The 21,884-nt window shown below is 49.7% G+C and overlaps 9 protein-coding genes across 9 annotated transcripts; 6 read left to right on the plus strand and 3 right to left on the minus strand.

The window, feature by feature from the left end:
- Nucleotides 1-929: 929 nt before the first annotated feature.
- BDV37DRAFT_282868 (T6SS phospholipase effector Tle1-like catalytic domain-containing protein) lies at nucleotides 930-2,436 on the plus strand (the record flags this gene model as incomplete). The annotated part of the gene is made up of 3 exons (XM_032087149.1): nucleotides 930-1,089; nucleotides 1,141-1,155; nucleotides 1,208-2,436. The coding sequence occupies 3 exons, from the start codon at nucleotides 930-932 to the stop codon at nucleotides 2,434-2,436; spliced, it is 1,404 nt and encodes a 467-aa protein (XP_031941639.1).
- A 205-nt stretch (nucleotides 2,437-2,641) lies between these two features.
- BDV37DRAFT_247658 (uncharacterized protein) lies at nucleotides 2,642-3,039 on the minus strand. Its single transcript, XM_032081895.1, has one exon. The coding sequence runs from the start codon at nucleotides 2,913-2,915 to the stop codon at nucleotides 2,667-2,669; it is 249 nt and encodes an 82-aa protein (XP_031941640.1). The 5' UTR covers nucleotides 2,916-3,039; the 3' UTR covers nucleotides 2,642-2,666.
- A 313-nt stretch (nucleotides 3,040-3,352) lies between these two features.
- On the plus strand, nucleotides 3,353-5,387 carry BDV37DRAFT_247659 (Zn(II)2Cys6 transcription factor domain-containing protein). The gene is made up of 2 exons (XM_032081896.1): nucleotides 3,353-3,693; nucleotides 3,753-5,387. Exons 1-2 carry the CDS (start codon nucleotides 3,611-3,613, stop codon nucleotides 5,176-5,178), a joined length of 1,509 nt encoding a protein of 502 aa, XP_031941641.1. The 5' UTR covers nucleotides 3,353-3,610; the 3' UTR covers nucleotides 5,179-5,387.
- Nucleotides 5,388-5,412: 25 nt separating this feature from the next.
- BDV37DRAFT_293985 (S-adenosyl-L-methionine-dependent methyltransferase) lies at nucleotides 5,413-6,808 on the minus strand (the record flags this gene model as incomplete). Its single annotated transcript, XM_032089548.1, has 4 exons — nucleotides 5,413-6,230; nucleotides 6,278-6,404; nucleotides 6,458-6,587; nucleotides 6,638-6,808. The coding sequence occupies 4 exons, from the start codon at nucleotides 6,806-6,808 to the stop codon at nucleotides 5,468-5,470; spliced, it is 1,191 nt and encodes a 396-aa protein (XP_031941642.1). The 3' UTR covers nucleotides 5,413-5,467.
- An 834-nt stretch (nucleotides 6,809-7,642) lies between these two features.
- On the plus strand, nucleotides 7,643-8,206 carry BDV37DRAFT_282871 (uncharacterized protein; the record flags this gene model as incomplete). The annotated part of the gene is made up of 2 exons (XM_032087150.1): nucleotides 7,643-7,876; nucleotides 7,940-8,206. 2 exons carry the CDS (start codon nucleotides 7,643-7,645, stop codon nucleotides 8,204-8,206), a joined length of 501 nt encoding a protein of 166 aa, XP_031941643.1.
- A 1,096-nt stretch (nucleotides 8,207-9,302) lies between these two features.
- Nucleotides 9,303-10,944, plus strand: BDV37DRAFT_271426 (major facilitator superfamily domain-containing protein; the record flags this gene model as incomplete). Its single annotated transcript, XM_032084716.1, has 4 exons — nucleotides 9,303-9,416; nucleotides 9,470-10,206; nucleotides 10,263-10,638; nucleotides 10,702-10,944. 4 exons carry the CDS (start codon nucleotides 9,303-9,305, stop codon nucleotides 10,942-10,944), a joined length of 1,470 nt encoding a protein of 489 aa, XP_031941644.1.
- Nucleotides 10,945-13,594: 2,650 nt separating this feature from the next.
- Nucleotides 13,595-15,167, plus strand: BDV37DRAFT_282873 (uncharacterized protein; the record flags this gene model as incomplete). The annotated part of the gene is made up of 8 exons (XM_032087151.1): nucleotides 13,595-13,784; nucleotides 13,835-13,854; nucleotides 13,929-13,965; nucleotides 14,031-14,101; nucleotides 14,153-14,451; nucleotides 14,522-14,596; nucleotides 14,649-14,716; nucleotides 14,779-15,167. The coding sequence occupies 8 exons, from the start codon at nucleotides 13,595-13,597 to the stop codon at nucleotides 15,165-15,167; spliced, it is 1,149 nt and encodes a 382-aa protein (XP_031941645.1).
- Nucleotides 15,168-15,498: 331 nt separating this feature from the next.
- Nucleotides 15,499-17,578, plus strand: BDV37DRAFT_293988 (FAD-binding oxidoreductase; the record flags this gene model as incomplete). Its single annotated transcript, XM_032089549.1, has 5 exons — nucleotides 15,499-16,160; nucleotides 16,215-16,318; nucleotides 16,379-16,724; nucleotides 16,781-17,016; nucleotides 17,074-17,578. The coding sequence occupies exons 1-5, from the start codon at nucleotides 15,870-15,872 to the stop codon at nucleotides 17,576-17,578; spliced, it is 1,482 nt and encodes a 493-aa protein (XP_031941646.1). The 5' UTR covers nucleotides 15,499-15,869.
- Nucleotides 17,579-17,778: 200 nt separating this feature from the next.
- Nucleotides 17,779-18,850, minus strand: BDV37DRAFT_282875 (carbohydrate esterase family 5 protein; the record flags this gene model as incomplete). Its single annotated transcript, XM_032087152.1, has 2 exons — nucleotides 17,779-18,141; nucleotides 18,194-18,850. The coding sequence occupies 2 exons, from the start codon at nucleotides 18,848-18,850 to the stop codon at nucleotides 17,779-17,781; spliced, it is 1,020 nt and encodes a 339-aa protein (XP_031941647.1).
- Nucleotides 18,851-21,884: the final 3,034 nt, after the last annotated feature.

Here is a 21,884-nt window from a genome sequence, read left to right on the forward strand (position 1 = left end):
CGTCTTCGATCGACTGTAGAATTATTGGCAAGGGATAACTTATACTTAAATCTCTCCTGTTTATTCAAGTGGCTGGTCTATAAAGCAGTCAGTAATAATGCCAGAATATCGCATCCGTGCCAACGATTAAATTCAGTCACACTATGTAGTATCATGGATCTGTTCGAACAGTTAGTGGAGGGGCAGAAAACAGCTCCTATTGAGCCGTCCTTCTATTCCTTACTACTATCTATGCTCTATAGAAATTATATTATTTTTATAGCTTAGTATATCCATTTCAGATCTTTTATCTTTATTTTACTATTTTTATATTTATTATTTTGTCACGGGGCGGCTCCCAGGCGCAAACAGCGCCGACAACCCTGGTAGTAAGGCCCACCATGCCCTGCAGCCCTCAGCTAGTAAGCCTAACTCTATTATTATATTTGCAATATGCTAGGACTATTGGCCAGCTGTTTAAGGCCCACAGAGGAGGTGAACGTTACCCTCTGCCCTGCCTGAGTCATCCCAACTCCGCCATGCTATGTGATACCTACTCTTGTGGGATCATATCCTTTGCTCACAGTGGCATTTCTAATATTGAGACTCAGGCGTCCGTCAGATGAATGACTCTTCACAGCTCCCCTCTAGTCAACCGACAAATAGCCTCGCAAATCCTGTCAACGTGTTGCGGTGTACGATGACACCGCCAGTACGCCCAAGGCGCTACTGCGAGGCTATTGAGATGATGCGTTGATCTGCAAACTCAGCCATGCATGATGCCGCTGCCATGCATTTCAAGGCGGGCCAACTCATCAGACCGTGTGGCGATCATCCGGGTTGCCCACCCAAGGGTCTCCACAGTCCCTGGATTGCAGCCTTAAAATGAAGCATCCGTGCTGCTGTCATTCCCAGATCACTCAAAGCTCTGTACAGTACCTCACACAGTCATGTCTAAAGAAATTGATCCATGCGGGTGCGACGACAGTGCACCCACTCGAGAGCTGGTTCTCTGCTTCGATGGCACCGGGAATACCTTCCGTGCAGATGGAAGCGAGACCAACATCCTCAAGATTTTCCGCATGCTGGATCGAACCAAAGATAACAGATGTAAGTCACGTTGACTATGCAGTACTATCGAGGATAAGCTAACCCGCCTAGATTGTTACTATCAGCGTATGTAGCTATCTTGAATACTCCCTGCAGATCGCAGTCTCACACACAACAGCCGGAATAGGAATGGATACTACCATCACCACCCGGTCAATGGTAAGCCTAGCATTACAGCCTTTCAGAAATCTTCCCACCGCAGGGATTCTTGATCAAGCCCTGGCCAGCTCATTTGACGAACACGTTATCTCGGGTTATCGCTTCCTCGCCCGCCGATGGGTCCCGGGATCCCGCATCTATCTTTTTGGCTTCTCACGAGGAGCATACACAGCTCGTTTTCTGAACGAGATGCTGGACTATGCCGGGCTCATCTCCGCCGATAACGAAGAAACCATCCCATTTGTGTGGAAGGCGTTCCTCAAATACAAGTTTGCGGACCCCGGCCAGGAAAGGGATGACGCTGAAGCGTCTCTGCGACTCAGTCGAGAAACCATGTGTCGGTCTCCAGGTCTGGTCCATTTTCTGGGGCTTTTCGATACTGTCAACAGTGTTGCTGAGTTCGCCTTGGATGTCAGTAAGGATAACGAACTTCAGCCGAGTCCGAAGACCATGCGACATGCGGTTAGCATCGATGAAAAAAGAATCAAATTTCAGCCCGTGCTGTTCGAACCACCACCCATCGACGGCATGAAGGCAAAGACCCATCGAGTCAGCACGTGGGCGGCAAATGGCGAAGCTACTATCTCAAAGATCCCTCACCCCAACGTAAAGGAAGACTTTGAGGAGGTGTACTTTGCTGGAGATCACAGTGACGTTGGGGGTGGGTGGCCATCCCAGAAAACAAAGGCTAGCCAGATACCTCTTATGTGGATGGTTCAGGAGGCCATCAGGGCCGGTCTCACATTTGACCCGATCCAGCTCTCAAAGCATGACTGCTTCGATCCAATGATGGGGGACTACGATCGCGACATCCTTAAAGCTGCCGAACAGGCCAAGATCCATGACTCGCTTGACTACGATTTTGGCAAGGGGCTTGAGGTTCTCTTTTGGCGCTTGATGGAGTATATGCCCTTCAAGCGTACCAAAGTCGGACCTGACGGGGAGTTCCATGAGACTCGATGGCACGGCCGTGGCTTGCGAAGACCACTTCCCCCAGCAGCGAAGATCCATTCCAGTGTGTTTCATAGATTGCGTTATGATCGTGATTACAAGCCCTTCAATCTGGGAATGGGGCACAAAGACCAGGAACAGAGTGAGCTTGGCCAGTGGCGGCGAATCGAACACGATCCAAGCGAGAACGCTAAGCTCTCTGTATACTTCGTGAAATTGCCCAAGAATCGGAAGTGAGATCCTGATCTGTACTTGTATGTTGTTCATGTTTTCATTCTACTGTATACTTGTTTGCTTTTCTGGACTGTACCTTGAGCGTGCTTTCATGCCTATCTCTTTTTTCCTCTTCTTCCTCCTCTGCTTTTTTATAGATATTACACCCTCCTTGACCAGCACAATTTCTGCCGCAAATCCACACATAGAAACCAATATACTCTACCTAGCACGCTATTCAGGATGTAACTATATCATACCTCAAGGAATAGGCCTTCTTGATAGCGGCAATCTCTCAGCTCTTTTCCAATATCATATCGTCTCCATCGACCTCTAGTGACACCGTCTCCGAGACTCGGAGAAATGCGCTGGCAACGCCTCAGGTAAATGTTGTCGCTGAGCATGAAGAGACCGATTCCTACCGCGAGCTCTGTACACATCTGAGCTCCTGAACGCAATCTATATTCTCCACAATCTGTCCTGTTTTCTCTCTCACCCACCATCGGGGTTCTTCCGCGTTCTGGTCTGTTTTGATAATATCATTTGAGGTCCGGCTTGACCTCGAATGTTCTTCGCTGGAGGTGATCAACAAGAGAATGTCGATATCCCCACAAGGCAACTTCATTTTTTGAAGGAATGCGTACGTCCAGTCGTATTCCGTGAAGTCAATCCCGGGGTCTCCGACCCTAATTAACCGGTGCAATTGAGGCTAGTCAGCTGATCATTCAGCCACGGATTGCAGGAAGGGGCCAAAAAGCACGATAGTTGCGTCTTCCACCAATCTGCGCCTCAACATTGCAACGCTTCACCTGGCTAGTGAGACGCCACTGCTGTGGGGGCCAAAAGGCGATGCTTGTCGCCGTCAATCCGATGGCTTGATTTGAGGCTCTCTCGGAGATTCCCGACAGGCCTCGGTGCTTTGATCCTGTATCCACAACGGCTTGCAATGACACCACGACAATTTGTGGGCGTTCATTCTTTGCCTATGTGAATTATAGGTGCACTAGCAGCTGTTAGCAAGTGTGATATTCATCAAGGTCATTTATTGCCCAGCTAGCCAGGGCGCACCTCCATGCTTGGTCACATTTGGCCTTTTCTTTCTTCTTTATCTCCTGGTCTACGACGCCGTCAGGTACTTGCAGCCCCAATTCACGTCGTTTGCTTTCCTATGTTTGTTTTGAGAGCTTAGTAGATTGCCATGGCTCCTGTGAAAGAGGCACCAGTATCCAGACAGCGCAGAGCCCAACGGAAACGATCCAAGACGGGCTGCCGAACCTGCCGGTAAGGATACGATCTTGTCTCCGATACGCTGTGCCAGTCCTGATAGCTCACCGGCGCAGTGCTCGCCATATTAAATGCGACGAATCACCCGGTGGCGTATGCCGAAACTGCACGTCGACAGGTCGCATATGTGAAGGATATGATTTGTGCCGGCTGCCTCATAAACGATCTGTTGTATATTTGCCCGACTTGGCAAGCCGCCTCTGCTGGATCATGAACTCGGACGAGAAACGATGCTTTTCATATTTCCATCATCACTCCATCTCGAGTTTAGTTTCCTTCTTCGACTCCCCATTGTGGCAAAACCTTGTAAGGCAACTCAGTCACACGGAGCCGGCGGTGTATCATGCTGCTAATATGCTGGGTGCCGTTCAAGAGGACTCAGAAGAAAATGGCATGCGTCTGGCAGGCATCAATCTGCATCGTCCACGACATCGGTTCGCCCTGGAACAGTCTGTACGATCGTTTGCTCTTCTCAATAAACGGCATGCATCTCAGGATCCACAATTGAAAGAGGCAACGCTAGTATGTTGTCTGCTGTTCACATTGTCAGAGCTGTTATTAGGGCAGTATACTACAGCACTGCGGCATCTCCGAAGTGGTCTGCAAATTTTAAATGAGGCAGCGGCGGACACACACTGCTTACCAGCCATAGATCAGTCTCTGGTCGAAGCCTTTGTGCGGCTGGACACACAATCATCGCATTTCGCGACGGATGGGCCGCTCTTGCATCTAAAAAGGGACGCGGAGGAGTGGTCATCCGGCGATGCGATTCCGTTGCCTCGCAATGTACAAGAAGCTCGACGGGAACTAAACCACGTATTATGCAAAGGCATTCCGTTTCTCTCCGAGTGTTGGGTGCTCTCCGGTACGGAGATAGAGCTCAACTTTAATTCACTGCGCCTAACCCAACAGAGCCTCCTTGCTTCTCTATCTCAACACAAACAGCGACTAGAATTGTTCTGCAAAAAGTCATATGCCAAACTCAATGCAAAGGAACAACGAGGGGTGGAAATACTCCAGCTGCAGTACCTGGATCAGATCCTGAGTGTTAAAACTTGCTTTTTCAACGGCCCAATTCCTGGATATTTGACACCTGAATACGTGGCCTTGCTATCCGCGCATGAATCGCTGATGGCAAAGTTCCCGGAGCGTTCCACTATCACCTTGGACAATGGCATCATCCCGGGACTATATATCGTGGCATCCAAATGTCCTGACTATCGTGTGCGCTTACGAGCAATCAGGGCTCTCCAGTCCTGGCCGCATTGCGAGGGCTTTATAAATTCCAACATAATTGCTTCTTTGGCCTTGGAGTCTCTCAAACGCGAACTCGTGAAGGTGAACAAGGCCGAGCTGTCACTCATAGTTGGGGACAACGAAGAAGAATTGGTCCGCTTCTTGTTTGACACTCTAAGTTGCACAGAGCAGGCTGCATATTGGTCAATCATTAGAGCTTCAAAGATTCTGCAGCATAAGCCATGAACCACGAAACCCTTCCTCGCAATTAATACCTCTTTCCGACGGCATTCACCGTCATTAAAAGCTTGACCTCCTGCAAAGGGATCAATCCTTTGTCGATATAGCAAGGCCATGATTGTATGCTTCTATAAATTTAATGAGGGCAAATATCCCGATAAATGGTACATATATGCAGTCTATTGTCATTGAGATTCTATATAACTGAATGTGTGGTACATTGTATGGCCAAGGGAAATCATAAACAGGAGAACGACAGATAACAAGTCCGGTGCTGTCTACCCTCTGAGAATATTCATTCTCCCAAAATAGCCTCAAATACCGCAGTACAAACGTCCCCTTCAGACTTCCAAACTTGAGTGACTTTGAACTCCGCCTTCTCGAGCAGAATAATCCATTGCTTCTCCGTTCGCTCCAGGGCAGAAAAGGCCTCCATCATATGGAGATCGAGTGTTGCAGGTATAGCGGGCACATTAGCACCGTCGGGCATTACATGCTCGTTGACAAGGAGTATTGAGTCACTGGCCATTGCCTTATGGATGTGACGCAGAGCTTCCAGGGCCGCCTTGTCTGGCCAGTCATGCAGTACCGTCCGCATGTAGTAAGCCTTGGCCCCTTGGATTGGCTGTCCCTCGAACATATTGCATTTGACGGCACTGATTCCTTCGGGCAGCGGCTCTCTGATGTCGTCAATGACTTGCGGGAGGTCCTCGAGGATGTATTTGCCCGGCAGCTGTGGGAACCTTGTCTTGAGTGCGGTGATATCATGTCCAACGCCACCACCGACGTCGACCAAAGCAACTCGACCCGGAGTTACCTGTAGCTTGTCCAGGACTGGATAAATCTCGAACCACTCTATCCCGCAGTGTCTCTTGCTCTCGGTCATTACTGAGTTAAAGACCCTCTGTATCGCAGGTCTCTTGCTTAGCCAGTCGAAGTAATGCTCTTTCGTTTGATAGGCCAGTTGGAAGGGCGCATCGTAAGCATCTGAAGGATTCCTGTAGTCCCTTTGTTCAAAGTAGTCAAACAGTTTCGCAGTCATTTGCATATTGGTGTGACTGGTTTCGTTAGGATAGGACAGATGAAGAAAGGCGACGAGACTTACAAATGCTTAATCATATCACCAGGCACCGATCCAGTTCCGAACAGCATGGCTATCTGTGAAGGCCGATATGTTTGGGCATTGGTTTCCTTGCAGATCTTGTGGGAGCAAAGAAACCGCATAATACGTTCTAGCCAATGTAAGCTTTGTTCCTCTCCACATGAGTTCATGATGGGCACATACCGAGAAGTTCCACGTCCCCTTTTGTTTTGGACGAAAGTTCTGCCAGGGTCATCTCAGCCCCGTTAGACGTGACAAAAGCATCAAAGATCCCCATGCCCTGGGCCACCCTGATTCCGGCAATCCCATAGTGCTATTTGGGTCAGCACCAATTCAATCACAGAGGGGTTCGGCATTTCTTACCGCAAGACAGTGCTTTTGGATGACATGGACCGGTGTCTCCAGTGCAGCCTGAAGCTGACCAATAACCCCGAGAAGTTGCATACGCTCCTCATCTTTAATGTTTTCGGGAGCTGGGAGGTTTTCCAGTGCGGACGTAAGAGTAGAATTAAGGTCAGAGAGTGAGGTGGCCATGATGAGAGTATCCAGAAGAGATATGTGTGAAAAGGTTCGAAATGATAGGAATGTATTCTACAAGAAAAATCTCAGGCTAGCTAGGGCACCACTACCTTTATATATATTTGCAGCCCATAATTATCTCGTCCACTGGTGACACCATGTTCGGTCAATGTCGTCGCCTCGACAGAAAACACCGAACTTCGGGCTAAGAATCCTTGAATATCCCGAGAACTGGGAATCCTATTCACGCACACACGAATGACAGTTCACGCTTTCCCATCGCTGTTGGATTGAGATTGACTGACTTATAATGTAATTAACAAGTCACCTATTGTAAAGCCCATGCATCGGTCACACCGCTACTCTCATTGATTCTGATATTCGCCGATTACACAGTGGTATATATATCCCTCTACGATCAGCTGGTACAGTCATGTAGAAGAATAGAGAATCTATCTAATCTAGAATCGAGCGAACGTGAGCGGGTTTGCATTTTGAGGGCTTTTGCATCAAATCGGCACCATTTTACTGACACAAGCCACATAAAGAGGTATATGGAAGCCTGACGGGATATTCTATCTACCCCTTAATCAGTCAACCTTTAGGGAATGATGACATAACACGAGAAGAACAGAGAGAAAAATCATTGACCCGGTACCAATCGGCTTAGTGGATGTCTCTTACGTCTATATGAGGTCTATATGAGGTTTACGCTTTGCATTTCTGCTTTGCACTGATTACTTTTCTGGTTTGAGGTTGGAGTCTTCACTCCCATTCAACCACAAACTTCACTAGGCTTTCATTCATCAGTACGCCTTCACCAATCGTTGCAAAATTCATCAAGCCAGCATGAATAATCCCGAACCTGCCGAGTTCCTGTGCGGCCTCAACGGCACGGACGTCAGTCCAGGATCCTTGAGCACAATTCTTGATATTTTGAACTCACTCTCCATTCTTTCTACAGAATTAGACAATATCCTGATAAAGCAGGCCCGCGCGAGGAAGGTGGCTTTTCAAGTCCTTCCCCTGTTCTCCCTCGGTCCAAACCACACCAAGTCCAACGCCCTCTACGATATCGAGTTTGTGGGCGAGCTCCTTCATTGGTCTAATTTTCTCCGTTTGGTCTAAACATATGTCAAAGGTCAGAGATGGAGCAACAAGGTCATCAAGTACACCCATGGATTAGGCGATCCTGAGGCCGAATCACACCTCACTGGAGATGAGACAGGGCTTTGGGGTGTTTTCAATCATTCGGTGGCGTTTATGGTTGGAAAAGTCCCGAAGGCCCAGTCAATCGACCTAAAGTTTGCGGATTCCAAGTGCCTTGGAAGCCCCTATGCCAACACCCCTGATAACATTCTGATGACGAAAAATACTCAGCTAAAGGTTATTAGGGAGCTAAAGGTCTCTTAGGTATACGAACATAAGGTGAGGAAGGCGTATGAGGAACAAGCTATGCCTCGCCATTTGCTTACCCAGCCGACCAAATACATAAAGGATACGAATTACATATATAGCTTCATGAACGACTACTATGAGACGATATTCCTTTGGCAGGAGTTTATTACAGGTAGATGGGTTGTCGATTGCTCTCCAGTCAGTCAGGCATCTACCTCCTATGTCAATACGGACCTGGGCAATCTCCAGGTTACACCAATTGTGTCGTTGAGGCAATGTTGCCTTGCTGTTGCGGCTGTAGCACAGGCGCAGGGGCCTGTCTACAATACAACACCGAAGTCAGAATGCGCTGTGCAAACGAAATGACATTGCGACTACGAGTCCCCAAGTCCCACTCTGCGCCTCCGGATCAGCGCCGTGTTTCAGCCTCCCAGAAATAAGAAAGGATCTGGTTTGCCCGCTTTCCCATGAGTCAGAGCCCTCGGAAGCTCCTTTCTTTGCTTCTTCGCGCTATGTCTTGTATTTAGAGTCGATTTTCGCTGTTCTTAATACTGATCTTTCATCACGAGGCGCTATCCACTTCTAGACATAGGTTGAGACCAGAGTCACAATTGAATATATCCGAAACCAGTCAATTTTGCCTTTCCTTTCCTTTTTTCCAGTCTAACATGCCATCTACAGCCCAACATTGAGCCTTGTTCGGAATCATCGCAGTGGCAAGAAGGGACGAACTTCGCCAGCCTGGAGATGTGGAGATTTCAGTCTTTAAGCAACAATTGAACGCAGGAATTCCCAAGGTAATAATAAAATGAATGACGAAAGAATCTCCACCTTTCTCCAGACGCTCCATTATCATCACCGCCGGGACACCCGTGCCCCCAGACTCGGCTTTTCCGACTACCCCGGATTGTCCATACTCGTCCAATGACTGCCGAAGGATGTTGGCTTCTCCTGCTCTCAAGCCCCTCCTCAACGCCTTCTCTATACCTGTGTTGATCGGTGTGCAGTGACGATCCACTGCTGGGGGTTTAAGTACCCGCCCCTCGGCCGGCCCATGCGGACGCTTTGTTTTCGCTTGTCTTGGAGGTGGATCCGACGCGCCTAGGACAAGATGACGGACTCAATCAAGGAATCCATCAGCCACCTCGAGACCGTTGCAGATGAACGGGGGGTTGCAGGTTCTCAAGATATGAAAGAGCCAAACGTTGATCCAAATCATCCACAGGTAAGCACGGAAACGGTGAGTTTTTCCGGGCGAGCTAACGTGGAGATTCCCAGAACTGGTCCACAGGAGCGAAATTATGTACATATCTCACCGTCTGCTTCTACACCTTCCTCGGCAATGTAAATGGGAGTAACTTCACGGTCGCGACTCAAGCTATTATCAAGGAATTCCACGTTTCTCAGACCCAAGCTGGCGAGCTAGTATGCTTCAACGTCTTCCTTCTCGGCTTGGGAAATGTCTTCTGGGTGCCATTGATGCGTGTCGTCGGCAAGCGACCGGTCTATTTATTGTCTATGCTATCTCTCGCAATGATGAACGTCTGGTCCTCCCGCGCGTCAAGCTATGGGGAACTGCTGGCTGCGCGCATATTATCGGGTTTCGCCTCTGCGGCTGCAGACGCTACAGTGCCGGCGGTCGTGTCAGACATGATACCACCGCAGGATCGGGGTCATTATCTGATGTTCTTCCATTTGGCCCTGACCGCAGGGCTTTTTATCGGCCCCTTGATCAACGCATATCTGGTTCAGGAAGAGGACTGGCGATGGATGTGTTATTTTCTAGCCATCGCTACGGCGGTGACATTTGTGACCGCCATCTTTACCGTTCGTGAGACCACGTATCTTGCGAAGAACGCATTCGCCCCTAAACGCAAGCGGTGGCAGTGGATGTCTCTGACAGTGGGATATAACCCCGACGCGTCATTCCTTCGAACAGTATCAGATATCGCGTGTAATGTAGCATATCCACAGCTACTCTGGGCAGCTTTCGCCATTGGTATCTCGGTCGGCTGGTAAGGCCTCTCAATGACCAGTGCACGTCGGTCGTATTCCTCACTGACCTCGATAGGAACATTGTCGTCCAATTAACTGCCTCGCGTACGTTCACGGCACCCCCCTACAACTGGCCCGCAGGAAGTCTGGGGCTTCTCTCCTTATCCGGATTCATCGGCTCCGTCTTAGCCTTCTGGCTCGGTGGGCGACTGATCGACATCATCTCCACTCGCTATACAAACCGACAGGGAGGGCCACGGCTGCCAGAGTATCGACTCCCCGCCATCGTCATTCCGGGGGTCATTGGTCCGAGCGGAATTTTGATCTTCGGTCTTTGCATCGCGCATCACACCCACTGGATCGGAGCCGCGTTTGGATATGCCATGCAGGCATTTGGCGTCGCAGCCATCTCCAACGTGGCGATGACCTACTCCCTAGACTGCTACAGGCCGGTCTGTGTGCCCAATTGCTTAGACCATCACGTTTAGTGAAGTCCCTACGCTAATGCTGAACAGATTACCGGCGAAGCTCTGGTCGTTATCTTTACAGTGCGTAATACCATCGGCATGCTGCTGTCCCTTTATGCGGCCGACTGGATCCAGCGCCAGGGACCGGCCCCTGTCTTTGGGGAGATGATGGCCATTCAGGTCGCTAGTATCCTACTTGCTGTCCCTCTTTTCTTCTGGGGTAAGCGGTTACGGGCGGTAACGTCTCGGTATGGGCCAATGAAACGATTCCCGGATCAGGTTGAGACGTGAGTATACCGCGGGCTGGCATGGAGTTACGGGTGCAATTTATAAACAACTTTGCGCTTTTTTTTCCCTCTCGGGTCTGTATGTAAATGAGACAATGCATATTTTCGTTAGACGTTCGAATGAGATGTCGCAGATTGAATCAGGACTAAGAAAACCAGATGCTATCTCAGAGGAAGTGCAAGGGGAAGTCAACGCCGAGATCCTTTTGGGGGCAATGCAATCTAGCACTAAGTTTTCCTAGTCCAGCATCCACGAGATGAAATAGGTCATGGCTGAATAGATACAGTACTGATCTTCACATAGACCAGGAATATATTTGTGTAGTACGCGTTGCACCCCGCAAGAAACAGATTGGTGATATTAACCTTTCTCGGTGCATCTAGAAGCATAGAAGCATAGAAGCATAAAGAATTGCGAATACAAATTTGGTGGCGAGGCCAGTACGGGACATAATTCCAAAGCCGCCATGACAGGCTCCAGTATAGTCAGAGGCTATTTTTCGACCCAGCAAACTACACGAATCAGGATGAAGGCCTCGACACCACGCTACCAGCATCGCTTGAACTCTATATCAGCTTGGCTTCGGCATTGCTCGGCGCCAGTTTTACCGACAGAGTGGCTGCCAAGTTGATTAAGGAGGGGCCTTAATTTATTTTCGGTCAGCATCTTCTTCACAATAAATGCTTGTTTAGCCGCGCCATTCAGTGTGCACCAGGATGCAGGTACTCGTTCAGCGGAACAGCGGCTTTAGATGTCAGAAAATACAGCTCGATTTACAGAAAATCACGAGTCATATCTATACTGTCAATAGATGAATGTGTGCTGCGACATATCCCTCCCAAAAACCTACGAGAGTAGGTTGAGGTGCTAAGATGGCCCACGCATGGCAGATATCCATTTCAAGAATTCGGCATTCTCGCTTAATTACCGGCTCTTTGGAAGAAACTAGTGAAAGCATAACAGATTAATTGCCTAATAGTGTAGTCGTTGTGGAGACTTTGTGCAGGACAATGTGGATCTTGGAGGGCTAATCAAGTGTTTATCCGAGCCATGGCAAAATTTTCCGGTCCCTAGTCTCTGGCGTGCCCCAAACATCTGTCGTTTTTCAAATGGAATTCCCAATCTGCAGATCTTTGGGAGAGACAAGCTGATCGACAGGAGGGAAGAAACAGTGGCAAAGGATAATGCAAACTATGCTTCTACGATTTGCCGACGCGAGGACTAACCAGGGCTCAACCTGTCACGCTCGGGTCTCCGACTAATGATTTCCCCGTGTTTTGCAACATCACCGCCCCGTTAGCGACAACCGTGGCAACTGCAAAGTAAGGGGGACTGCCCAGTGTAGTGCAATCCAAGACGCCAAGCGGTCATAGTGGTCGAAGAAAGCTCAGTCGGGCAAAGATGGGACAGACAGCCCACAGCATGTTCATGCGCGCCATCCCACTAGGACCAATGTTCGTGGCTAGTTTTGGCTGGTGTTATCAACTACTCCATACAGGACTTGCTCCTGGTGGGCAGCTTTGCCAACCTCGACGTTGAACACGCGGCATGGGCCTCGGCAATACTGTGTAGACCTAAACCCAAGAAAGTAAAATGTTAGAGACAGAGGAAAGAAGTTCTGGAGACCAATCTACCCGGGCATATCCGGAATTGAGAGCGCAATCCCGCTTGAGAATAGGCACACCTGGCTAAATGTTACAGGGAGATTCTCTCGGGTGTACACTGAATCTCCGACCCACGCGACGAGTCTGTCAGTAATGGAGATAAGGTTCAGCTAAGAGAACGTGTGACAGACTTCTCGATAGTCGCACGAAGCCCGATATTTGAATATCCAGGCGGATGGCCATCGTGATCCCTGTCGTAACACGATAGTGTGTCGATCGAATCCGCCAGGATGCATGGTAAGGCACTATCCTAATTTGAGACATGCACACACGACGCCACCTGCGCGGTGGACGGAGTACAGCAAAGGCATTGACCCGGATAATGGCTATACGACCAGTCCTATTGTTTGCTTGACCCTCCACTTGCTGCGCTTCTCACCCTCCGCCTCAGCCCCGTTCCAAGAATCCAAGTACCTTGGGATCCACCTGGTGGGTGACAAAATCACGAACCTCAAGTGCTAGGGGTCGAGCTCTGAATTTTGGACACCGCTCTGATGGCTGTCAAGTTGACCCTTGCGCACAGGTACGACGCTTTAACCACCTGTGTACCATGGCATGAGACCTAGAATGTGCCGGGAAGAACGGTTCTCGAAAAAGTATACTCCTGGCGAATGGATTTATCACCATTGATGACAACCCACCAAGCTTCCCCGGACGTAGTCTTAGACGTCATGAATACTAATCAGAGTTTTCCGGGACCCAGACACATGGTCTCGGACTGCAGTCTAAGCGTATACTATATTAAAAGTTATCTCTAGTCTGCAGAAGCCAATAATCTAGTAGCGGCCAAGGATGAATAAAGGTACCCCAAACGCCCTTCTGCAAACATGTGATTAATATCTTTACTTCCTTAATCTTACCCATGAATTCGGCCAGAGCCTATCAGTAACAGTCCCTTCTTTTCCCATCATACTGTATCGCGTTCGCCAATCTCGTCCATATGAAGGATAATCGTTGCGAGTCTCTCCGATAGAGGCTGGCAGGACAACATGGCGGACAACACAACTATACCGGCGATGTCGCCGCCGCCAGGAACGGTATCTAATTTCACTGATCCCCCGTACATTGGTACCAAATTTCTCGTCGTGAATTGTGTTTTTCTACCAATTGCAACTATTGCGCTGCTGGTCAGGACATGGACATGGTTGTTTATCGTGCGCAGTTTTCGCTGGGATGACTGTGAGGCTCTTTTCACACCAATGATACCCGTCTGCTAACAGAGAGATCAGATTTTATGATTGTAGCTCTGGTGCGTTCGTCTACTCTTCGGCCTACCATATATTGTGCCAAATCAACTAATGCAATTTCTTTCGCATTTTGCAGGTTCTATCTGCCGCCATGACCGGAGTCACGTTGGAAAGTAAGACTACCTCGACCCATCAATGAAGACGTGGCTAGAATGCGATGGTTGACAGGCGCAAATAGTGTTAAACTGGGGTCTGGGAAGACACATGTGGGACGTTCCAGCCGACTATCTATCACCATGGTTTATGAAGGTACGATCGATACCTTCGGCATGCACGGCAGTCCATTAACGCCCTCTCAAGCTAAACGTGATCGCCGCCATCCTTTACTGCGCCGGGACTGGATTCACTAAAGTTTCTGTTCTTCTTTTCTATATGCGCATCTTTCCCAGTCGCAATTTCCACCTCGCCGTTTGGGCGATCGTGTTTGTTGCAGCAGGATACAGTGTGGCCAGCATCTTGGCCAATGTTCTCAGTTGTAGTCCCATTGATAAAGCCTGGTATCCTGCCAAAGCTGGAACTTGTATGAACCGGCCAGTGTTCTACTTTGCCAATGCTGGACTGGGCATTTTCACGGATTTCGCGACAGTGATTGTCCCCATGTGAGCCTCACCCTGTATCAGTCGCCTAGTCTCTTTGCTGGAGGAAATGCTAACAGAGTGTCCCCGACAGCCCCTGGTTACGCCGATTGCAGATGCCATTACGCCAAAAGATCGCGGTTAGCTGTATCTTAGCAATGGGATGCTTGTGAGTGATGTTCTTTATGCCACTGACATGGCGGTAACTCACGGTGTTGTAGTGTTGGCGTCGTCAGTTGTATCCGATTGTCCACATTGTATACTCTTCTCAAAAGCCCCGACCTTACCTGTAAGTGCCTCCAGTACGGGCATGCCACGGATGATCAGTCGTTAACACATTTTGCCCTGTAGGGAGCACGACGGACGCCCTGATGTGGTGTACGATCGAGTTGAACCTGGGAATCACTGGTGGCTGCATTACGGCGGTGCGCCCATTCGTTCGTCGTTACTTTCCTCATCTTCTGGGTCTCTCGTATGGGAATGGTTACCAATCTGGTTCAACGTCTCGCAAGTACGGCCATCCGCTGGGCTCTGTTCCTCGAGCAAATGCGCCCGACTTTTCGAATACTCGCAGTAACCAATATTCGACCAATACGACGACCACAGGTATGCCAGCAGCGGACAATGGGAGCGAAGAACATATCCTACAATACCCAGAAATGCCTGCAAAGAGCAGCGAGGGCATCGGCATTGTCCGGACGGTTGAGTTCGACGTGGAGAACTCGAGTGCCCGGAGGTAATATTCTACTTTCTTTAATTTTTCCTATGTTTTCATGATATTTAATACCTACTCTGCAATTTTCATAGCGTCCTGTTCAGGAGTTGTGGGGTGGCATATTGTATAACTTCCGTGTTGGAACGACGAATGACTACGAAGCGACACTTGATGCATTATTAATCGGCGGAAAAGGCCTTCGGATTTGCATTGTTCAAACTTCAGAATTATTAGATTAGCGAAAATCGACTACTTAATTTCGAACCTCGGAACCTGCGGACTTTAGTGGATCCTAACGAACTCTAGTTGGTGCTAGAGCTGCTAGAATGCTGCTAGATGCCTGCTATCATCGACTAATCGCCCTGACTAACTGCAGTAGGTCCTTACGCCGGTGAGAAACCTGGTACCCATTGGCCAAGCCCACCCCTAATCTCCGCTACGTACGTCTTTAATGGGTTATGCCGAACGGCACTCCTGACGATGCCCTTTTGCAATCTCAGGAAACACGCACATGGGCAGGTTCTCCACCATGAAGAATGTGCCTCCTTGACTTGCCAAGTGCGTCATGACTCGGCCCGAATAGAGTCTCCAGTAACGGTCCTTTCTCCAGCCGACGGCTCCTGAATCATGTATCCACCTTCTGGCTCAATAGACCGTCCTTTTTAATCCTTCGGTTCCCCAATCGGAACTGCAGTTTTGTCAACTGAGCAGAGCTCTTCCTGTCACCATGCGCGTCGGTTCTACTTTCTTGCCCCTGGCGGGCTCGCTCTTGGTCGAGGCCTCTTCGGTGTCCGCTGGTTGCAGCGCCCTCAAGGGCCAGGTCAACAGTGCCGTCTTCTCTCAGAACACCCCGGTTTACGAGTATGAAGCGCAGAATTTCTGGTCCAACACGGAAATCATGAGCCCTGGGTGTGTTTTCCGCCCTCAGTCGAGCGCTCAATTGGCCCAGGGAGTGAAGGCATTAGTCGATGCCAACGCGCAGTTCGCCGTGCGCGGCGGCGGTCACATGGGTATCCGGGTATGTACATGATCGACAGTTTGGAAATGAATATGTAGTTCTAACCGACTATAGGGATCCAACAATATTGACGATGGGGTGCTCATTGTTATGTCTAACCTGACTACTCTGGAATTGTCCGAGGATCAGTCGATCGTGTCGGTCGGGCCCTCTCATAGGTAGGCGCGCCCTCTTCACTTTGCAAGAAACATCATCTAAGACTGAATGCCTGAGTCTAGATGGGAGGATGTCTATGCCTATCTCGCCGATTACGGCCTCGCCGCGGCGGGTGGCCGTCTGGGCCCCGTCGGTGTCCCCGGATTGCTTTTGGCCGGAGGTGTCAACTTCTATGGTAACCAGGTTGGCTGGTCCTGCAACACAGTCGTCAACTATGAAATCGTCCTGGCCGACGGTTCCGTGGTGGAAGCAAACAAGACGCACTACTCCGATCTGTTCTGGGCCCTGAAGGGAGGCAGCAGCAACTTCGGTCTTGTCACTCGGTTCGATTTGGAGACTATCAAGTCGCCCAAGGTCTGGGCCGGTACCCACACCGTGTCCTCGGAATACGTAGACCAATTCCTAGAGGTATGATCTGTCACTGCATTTCTAAAGCGTTAGACGTCTTTCTAACAAAACCTCAGGCTGCGGCTACCTATGCCTCCAACATTTCGGACCCCAAGACGCACATTGTGCCGGCGCTGGTTCCGGGCGACGAACTCCTGGCTTCGGTCATCCTGTTCTACGACAGTGAGGATACCAGCTATCCGGAGATCTTCAAGCCCTTCACCGATATTCCCGCCATCAGCAGCACCCTGGACTTCAAGACTGTGTCGGAGTTCGCTGCCGAGACTGGAGCCATGGTCGTCCCTCACATCAAGTACGTTTGGCATACCTATAGTTGAGCAAGACATAGTTCAGTGACTAACGTAAGTAGCGATGTGTTTGTGGCTGGTACTGTTGTCGGTACCACCTACGCCGAGCTGCTCCAGGGGATCACCATCATCAACACCACTTTCTTCGAGCACTTGCCCAAACTTTACGCTCAGATCCCCGCTGCCAACATCTCCACCATCCAGCTGGACTGGCAACCCATCGGCGCCGACTGGATGAAGGCCTCGGAGGACAAGGGTGGCAATGCCCTCGGATTGGACTCTTCCAAGATCTACCTCTGCTATGCCGAGGTCGTCGAATGGATCGGCTCCAGCTACGACGACATCGTCGCCCAGTGGGTGGAGGAAACTACCTATGCCATCAACAACGCCACCCAGAAGGCCGGCCTGTATGACGCGTTCAACTACATGGGCGATGCTGCCGGATTCCAGTCCATCTTCCCCGGATACGGCGAGGAGAACGTCGCGAAGCTGCAGACGATTGCCAAGAAATACGACCCCAACCAGGTCTTCCAGACTCTGATGCCGGGCGGCTTCAAGGTGTACTAATCCCTTCTTCTTGTACAGTATATAGTCAAGACAGTGTTTTTACGAGGTCCTAGAGTATAAATATAACAATATTCATTGATGTTTATTCACAACATATTAGATATCCAAGACGTAATAGCCACTCATGGTAACTCAGCGTCCAGCGCTCCGATCCATTCGTCCTTCACAAACGAATGCATTTACAATGAATGACAAATCCCCTAGTTCGACCCCGAGAGGCCAGCAGCTTGGACCAAGAACTGAGCAGCTTCCTGGGCATTGGAACCATAGGACAGATGGGCCATGAAGTTCATGCCGTTCTGGCACACAGGGTCCCCAGAAGCACAGTACTCCTTGACCTTCGAGGCGGCCAGCTGGCCGACACCCTGCGTCTTGAACGGGTCGCCGAACAAGACAGCGCCGGAGATGGCGTCGGCACCGACCTTACTGGCGGCGTTGTGCACCACCATGGCACCCTGGGAGTATCCACCCAGGACGACCTTGGTGTTCGGACACTGCTTCTTGGCCTGCTGGATGAGCTCGGCCATCTTAGGTCCGCCCGATGCGCCCATCATGGCGTTTCCCTGTTTTCCATTAGCCTTTTGTTTTGGACGATGGTGAAAGCGGGTCACGTACAGCTGCATCGGCAGGGTAGTCCACACCCTGCACCGTCACCTTGTTTCCGGTCAGAGAGGCCAGCTGGTTGGCGACGGGGGGTCCGACAACCGACCCCATGTTGCCCATTTCACTTGTCCCGCGGGCGAAGATGAAGGTCAGCTCCTGGCAGCCCGAATTCTGGGTCACTCCGTTCTCTGTAATCGACGCACGTTTAGTCAATCCGGGCAAGCTGCCAGAAGAGGAACCGCCCAGCAAGCTGCTCAGGTCGGGAATGTTACCAGTGCTAGATCCAAGACCGGGGAGACCGCTGCCGGATGAAGAAGAGCCGCCCAGACCGGGGATAAGGGAGGAAAGGCTGCCGAGACCGCTGCTGGTGGAGGAGCCACCGAGTCCGGGGAGGCTGCTGCCAGACGAGGAACCACCAAGGCCTGGAATGAGGGAGGAGAGACTTCCTAGTCCGCTGCCGGTGGAAGAACCAAGTCCGGGGAGGCTGCCGCCAGAGCTGCCGAGACCAGGGATCAGAGAAGCGAGGCTACCCAGGCCGCTGTCTGTGGAAGACCCAGAGCCACCGAGGCCAGGGAGTGAGCCCCATCCTGGGAGCTGACGGCTTTCGACCGTCTTGGTCGGGGCGGCGATAGCCCCGCCAACGAGAGCGAGAGCGGCAATAGCCTTCATCTTTTGCGTAATTCTGGAGGGGAATTGACGATTGAAAGAATGACAAGAGCACAGCTCTGATAACGAATGACAGTTGATGGAATGAACGGTAGAGAAAGAATGGACTGGATCCGCTGGGATGGACGAGACAATCTCTAAAGATGCGGACGAGGATGAGGGTTTTTATACCCCTTTTCCCGTACTGTCCCAGCATCACAACAGGGACAAGGTTTTGATGCCTTGACTACATGAGTATAGTGCTACTCCGTATTCGGGGTGATCTATGGTTAAGTCAGTGGGTCAGGTTTCATCCTTTTGAGGCTTTGGCATCGGTCGCTGTTAGGGCTAGACTGTTTGTGACTTAGTACCCCAGGGCCTTCGAGGTGCACTGTGCACTGCGCGCTCCATGGTCAATTCCCAATGACATCTATGTTACTCTCAATTCCGTACCCCTGGACAGAACTTTTACCTTTGTGTATACTTAGTTTATCAGTCCGCGTGGCATTGCTCACCGAATTAGCAGCGTGCGTGTATACGAAAGACTACTCCGTACTCGGAATTTGTCTACCGAATCCTGAATGCCGATCTAACTCGGACCATACCAAGAAGAATTGTTAGCGGTACATGAATCAGGGAACAGTTCCTGGAAGGATGAACGGTGCGTGGTTATCGGCCGATCAATCTCACGCTAAGTGTGTAGGGGCCTTGCCAGCTCGTCTCAGAGTGCGACAAGCCCTAGGCTCCGGCTCTGCCGCGGACTTAAAGGATATTAATCGCCATGTGAGGTATCACTGGGCCAATAACTCTGCGACTGACTCGAGACAAATATAGCTCAGCGTTCTTACAGCTGATTGCTGGAACTGCTATCAAACTGTTTGTTGTAGATTAACTGGTTCAGGGATGCTGTGGAGTTAAGGCTTAGTTAGGGCTTCCGTCTCGATCACTCAAAAATCGGCCATGGCTTCCACTCCCCAAACGGGTGATTTCTCCGTGTCGTTAATCAATCTTCCGAGATATTCCCGGTAGTGTTGATCCATCGCATACCTTACCCACAATGGTCGGGTCCATTTGTTGGGTTTCCTCTCGATCGACATGAAATGCCAGCTGTCTTGGGAACTCGGTCGAACGGGCTTTTGGGTAGGGCGCGACCCGTGCAGGTCCTATCTTGTACCCATCAATCGAGCCACTCTTAATACCTCTGATTAGTTTTGCTTGGGGAATTACTATGGTACTGCATTTAGTACAATTGATTTTCATATGGTCCGACATGTATTGAATCAGTATTTTCTCTGCCTAAACACCTACTGACTCAGCCCCTTAATCATACTACATCGCCATTATGGCCATCATAAGTAACTTCTGCCTCACACAGTTGATGCCTTCCACCTCCGATCTACATGACATCCATAAACTAACCTATTTCGGTCAATCTCCGGAGTATACATGTTTCAGGGCAATGCTAAGTTTTCAGCAATTCAGGTTGCCCATAGATGCCGAGTCGACCGAACAGCCTACAACCAAACAACAATGAGCCGAGGATGAGAGCTCCTGCCAATAGGGAAAACTACGGGAACATGACTTTACCGAGTTGGATCGCATACGGCAGTTGGATTAATCTTATTTGAGTTAAGGCTAGAAAGGTCTGAAGTCTCAGATCGACAATATACATAGTCGGTAGATCTACGGCGTTTCATGGGTCGCTCCACTTTCAGCACAATCTGTACAGCCCAGCCGTCACATCTACGTGGCTGATATTCAGGAAGTTTGCGGGCAGTGTCTTCGGCAGTAGAATGTGGGTGCTATACGGTATGTATTCGAGGAAGACTGTTCACCCTCCCCGAGCAAGAATGGCTGTACTCTTTTCACGTGCATAACAGCGGTCGTGACCTTGAGTTGCATACATGTCAGCGCTGCGTAGTAAGAGATGCTCGATGACTCCAAGTTCAGATTCTTCTGTCAACCTCTAACAATATAAGCTTTGAACACTTAATTTGAGACATCTCCTAAGGACAGCCCTGAAATTTCACTCTTCGGCTGTTCCAGGCATGGTCTATGTGACAGGACCAGTGCTTCCGTGTTTCAATTCATGCTGAGATGCCATTCTAACAAAGTGCTTGTATAGCGATGCGTCAATAATCATCCAGACAGACGTCATGGGTGGAGTCTTCGACTCTGCTCCACTGCGATATTGATGAAACAATAAAAAGCTTATCTGATCCTGGTTTTGAAGGTAGCAAAGCGCTATCCTTCATATTAAAATTATGTGGTCGTTGGACAATTGCCGAGGTTTAAATAGCGTCCAGGGACCATCTCAGTGTTTCGTGGTGCAGTCAGTCTCATTGTTTGCAGCTTAGTCTGCTTTAGCTGTTGGATGCCTATCTATCCAGCAGTATCATCTGGCTTTCTACAATAGCGTTACCCTCCCTCTAGGCCCGATAGTCTGCTTCAATGTGTCATAGTGGGTGAGTTGAGTCCACTATATTGAACAACACGAGCAAGGGCCCTTGTTCACAAAACTCCTACTACGGTTTGACACTGTCATTTTTGAAGCAATTCTTCTGTCCTACCCCAAGCAGTCAATAACATTTCTAATCATATGGGCTCAATGCGTCGTGCATATATTTACTTTCAGATCATTCCTTCCTCTGGAAATCGTCAGATCCAATACTGGGCCGGCTGGAGCGACGCATTCAACTCTTGCCAACCGATTTAGCTCGATATTTTCGGTTTTATAATAGAGTGATGTAGCCACCATCCTGGCGAAACGAAGAGAGCAAAGGGCGGCTCATGATTACATGGGATTCGGGCGTAAGTGTTCCGTGACCAGTGCTTACAGACTTACAGTATGGTTATCCCGCTGAGATGATCATCCGAAATCACGTACTCAACATCACCTTATTCATCATGCGTTGGTTTACTCAAGCCACCCATCGTGAAATTAGAACAACAGAACTGACATTCGGTCATACAACAAAAGAATAAGCAATTACGCGAATTGGTAATATGTTTACCTAGGACCTATCAAGATGCCGTAGTAAGTATTGCATTATTTATA

The sequence above is a fragment of the Aspergillus pseudonomiae genome (assembly GCF_009193645.1).
Source record: "Aspergillus pseudonomiae strain CBS 119388 unplaced genomic scaffold BDV37scaffold_31, whole genome shotgun sequence".
NCBI lineage: Eukaryota > Fungi > Ascomycota > Eurotiomycetes > Eurotiales > Aspergillaceae > Aspergillus > Aspergillus pseudonomiae.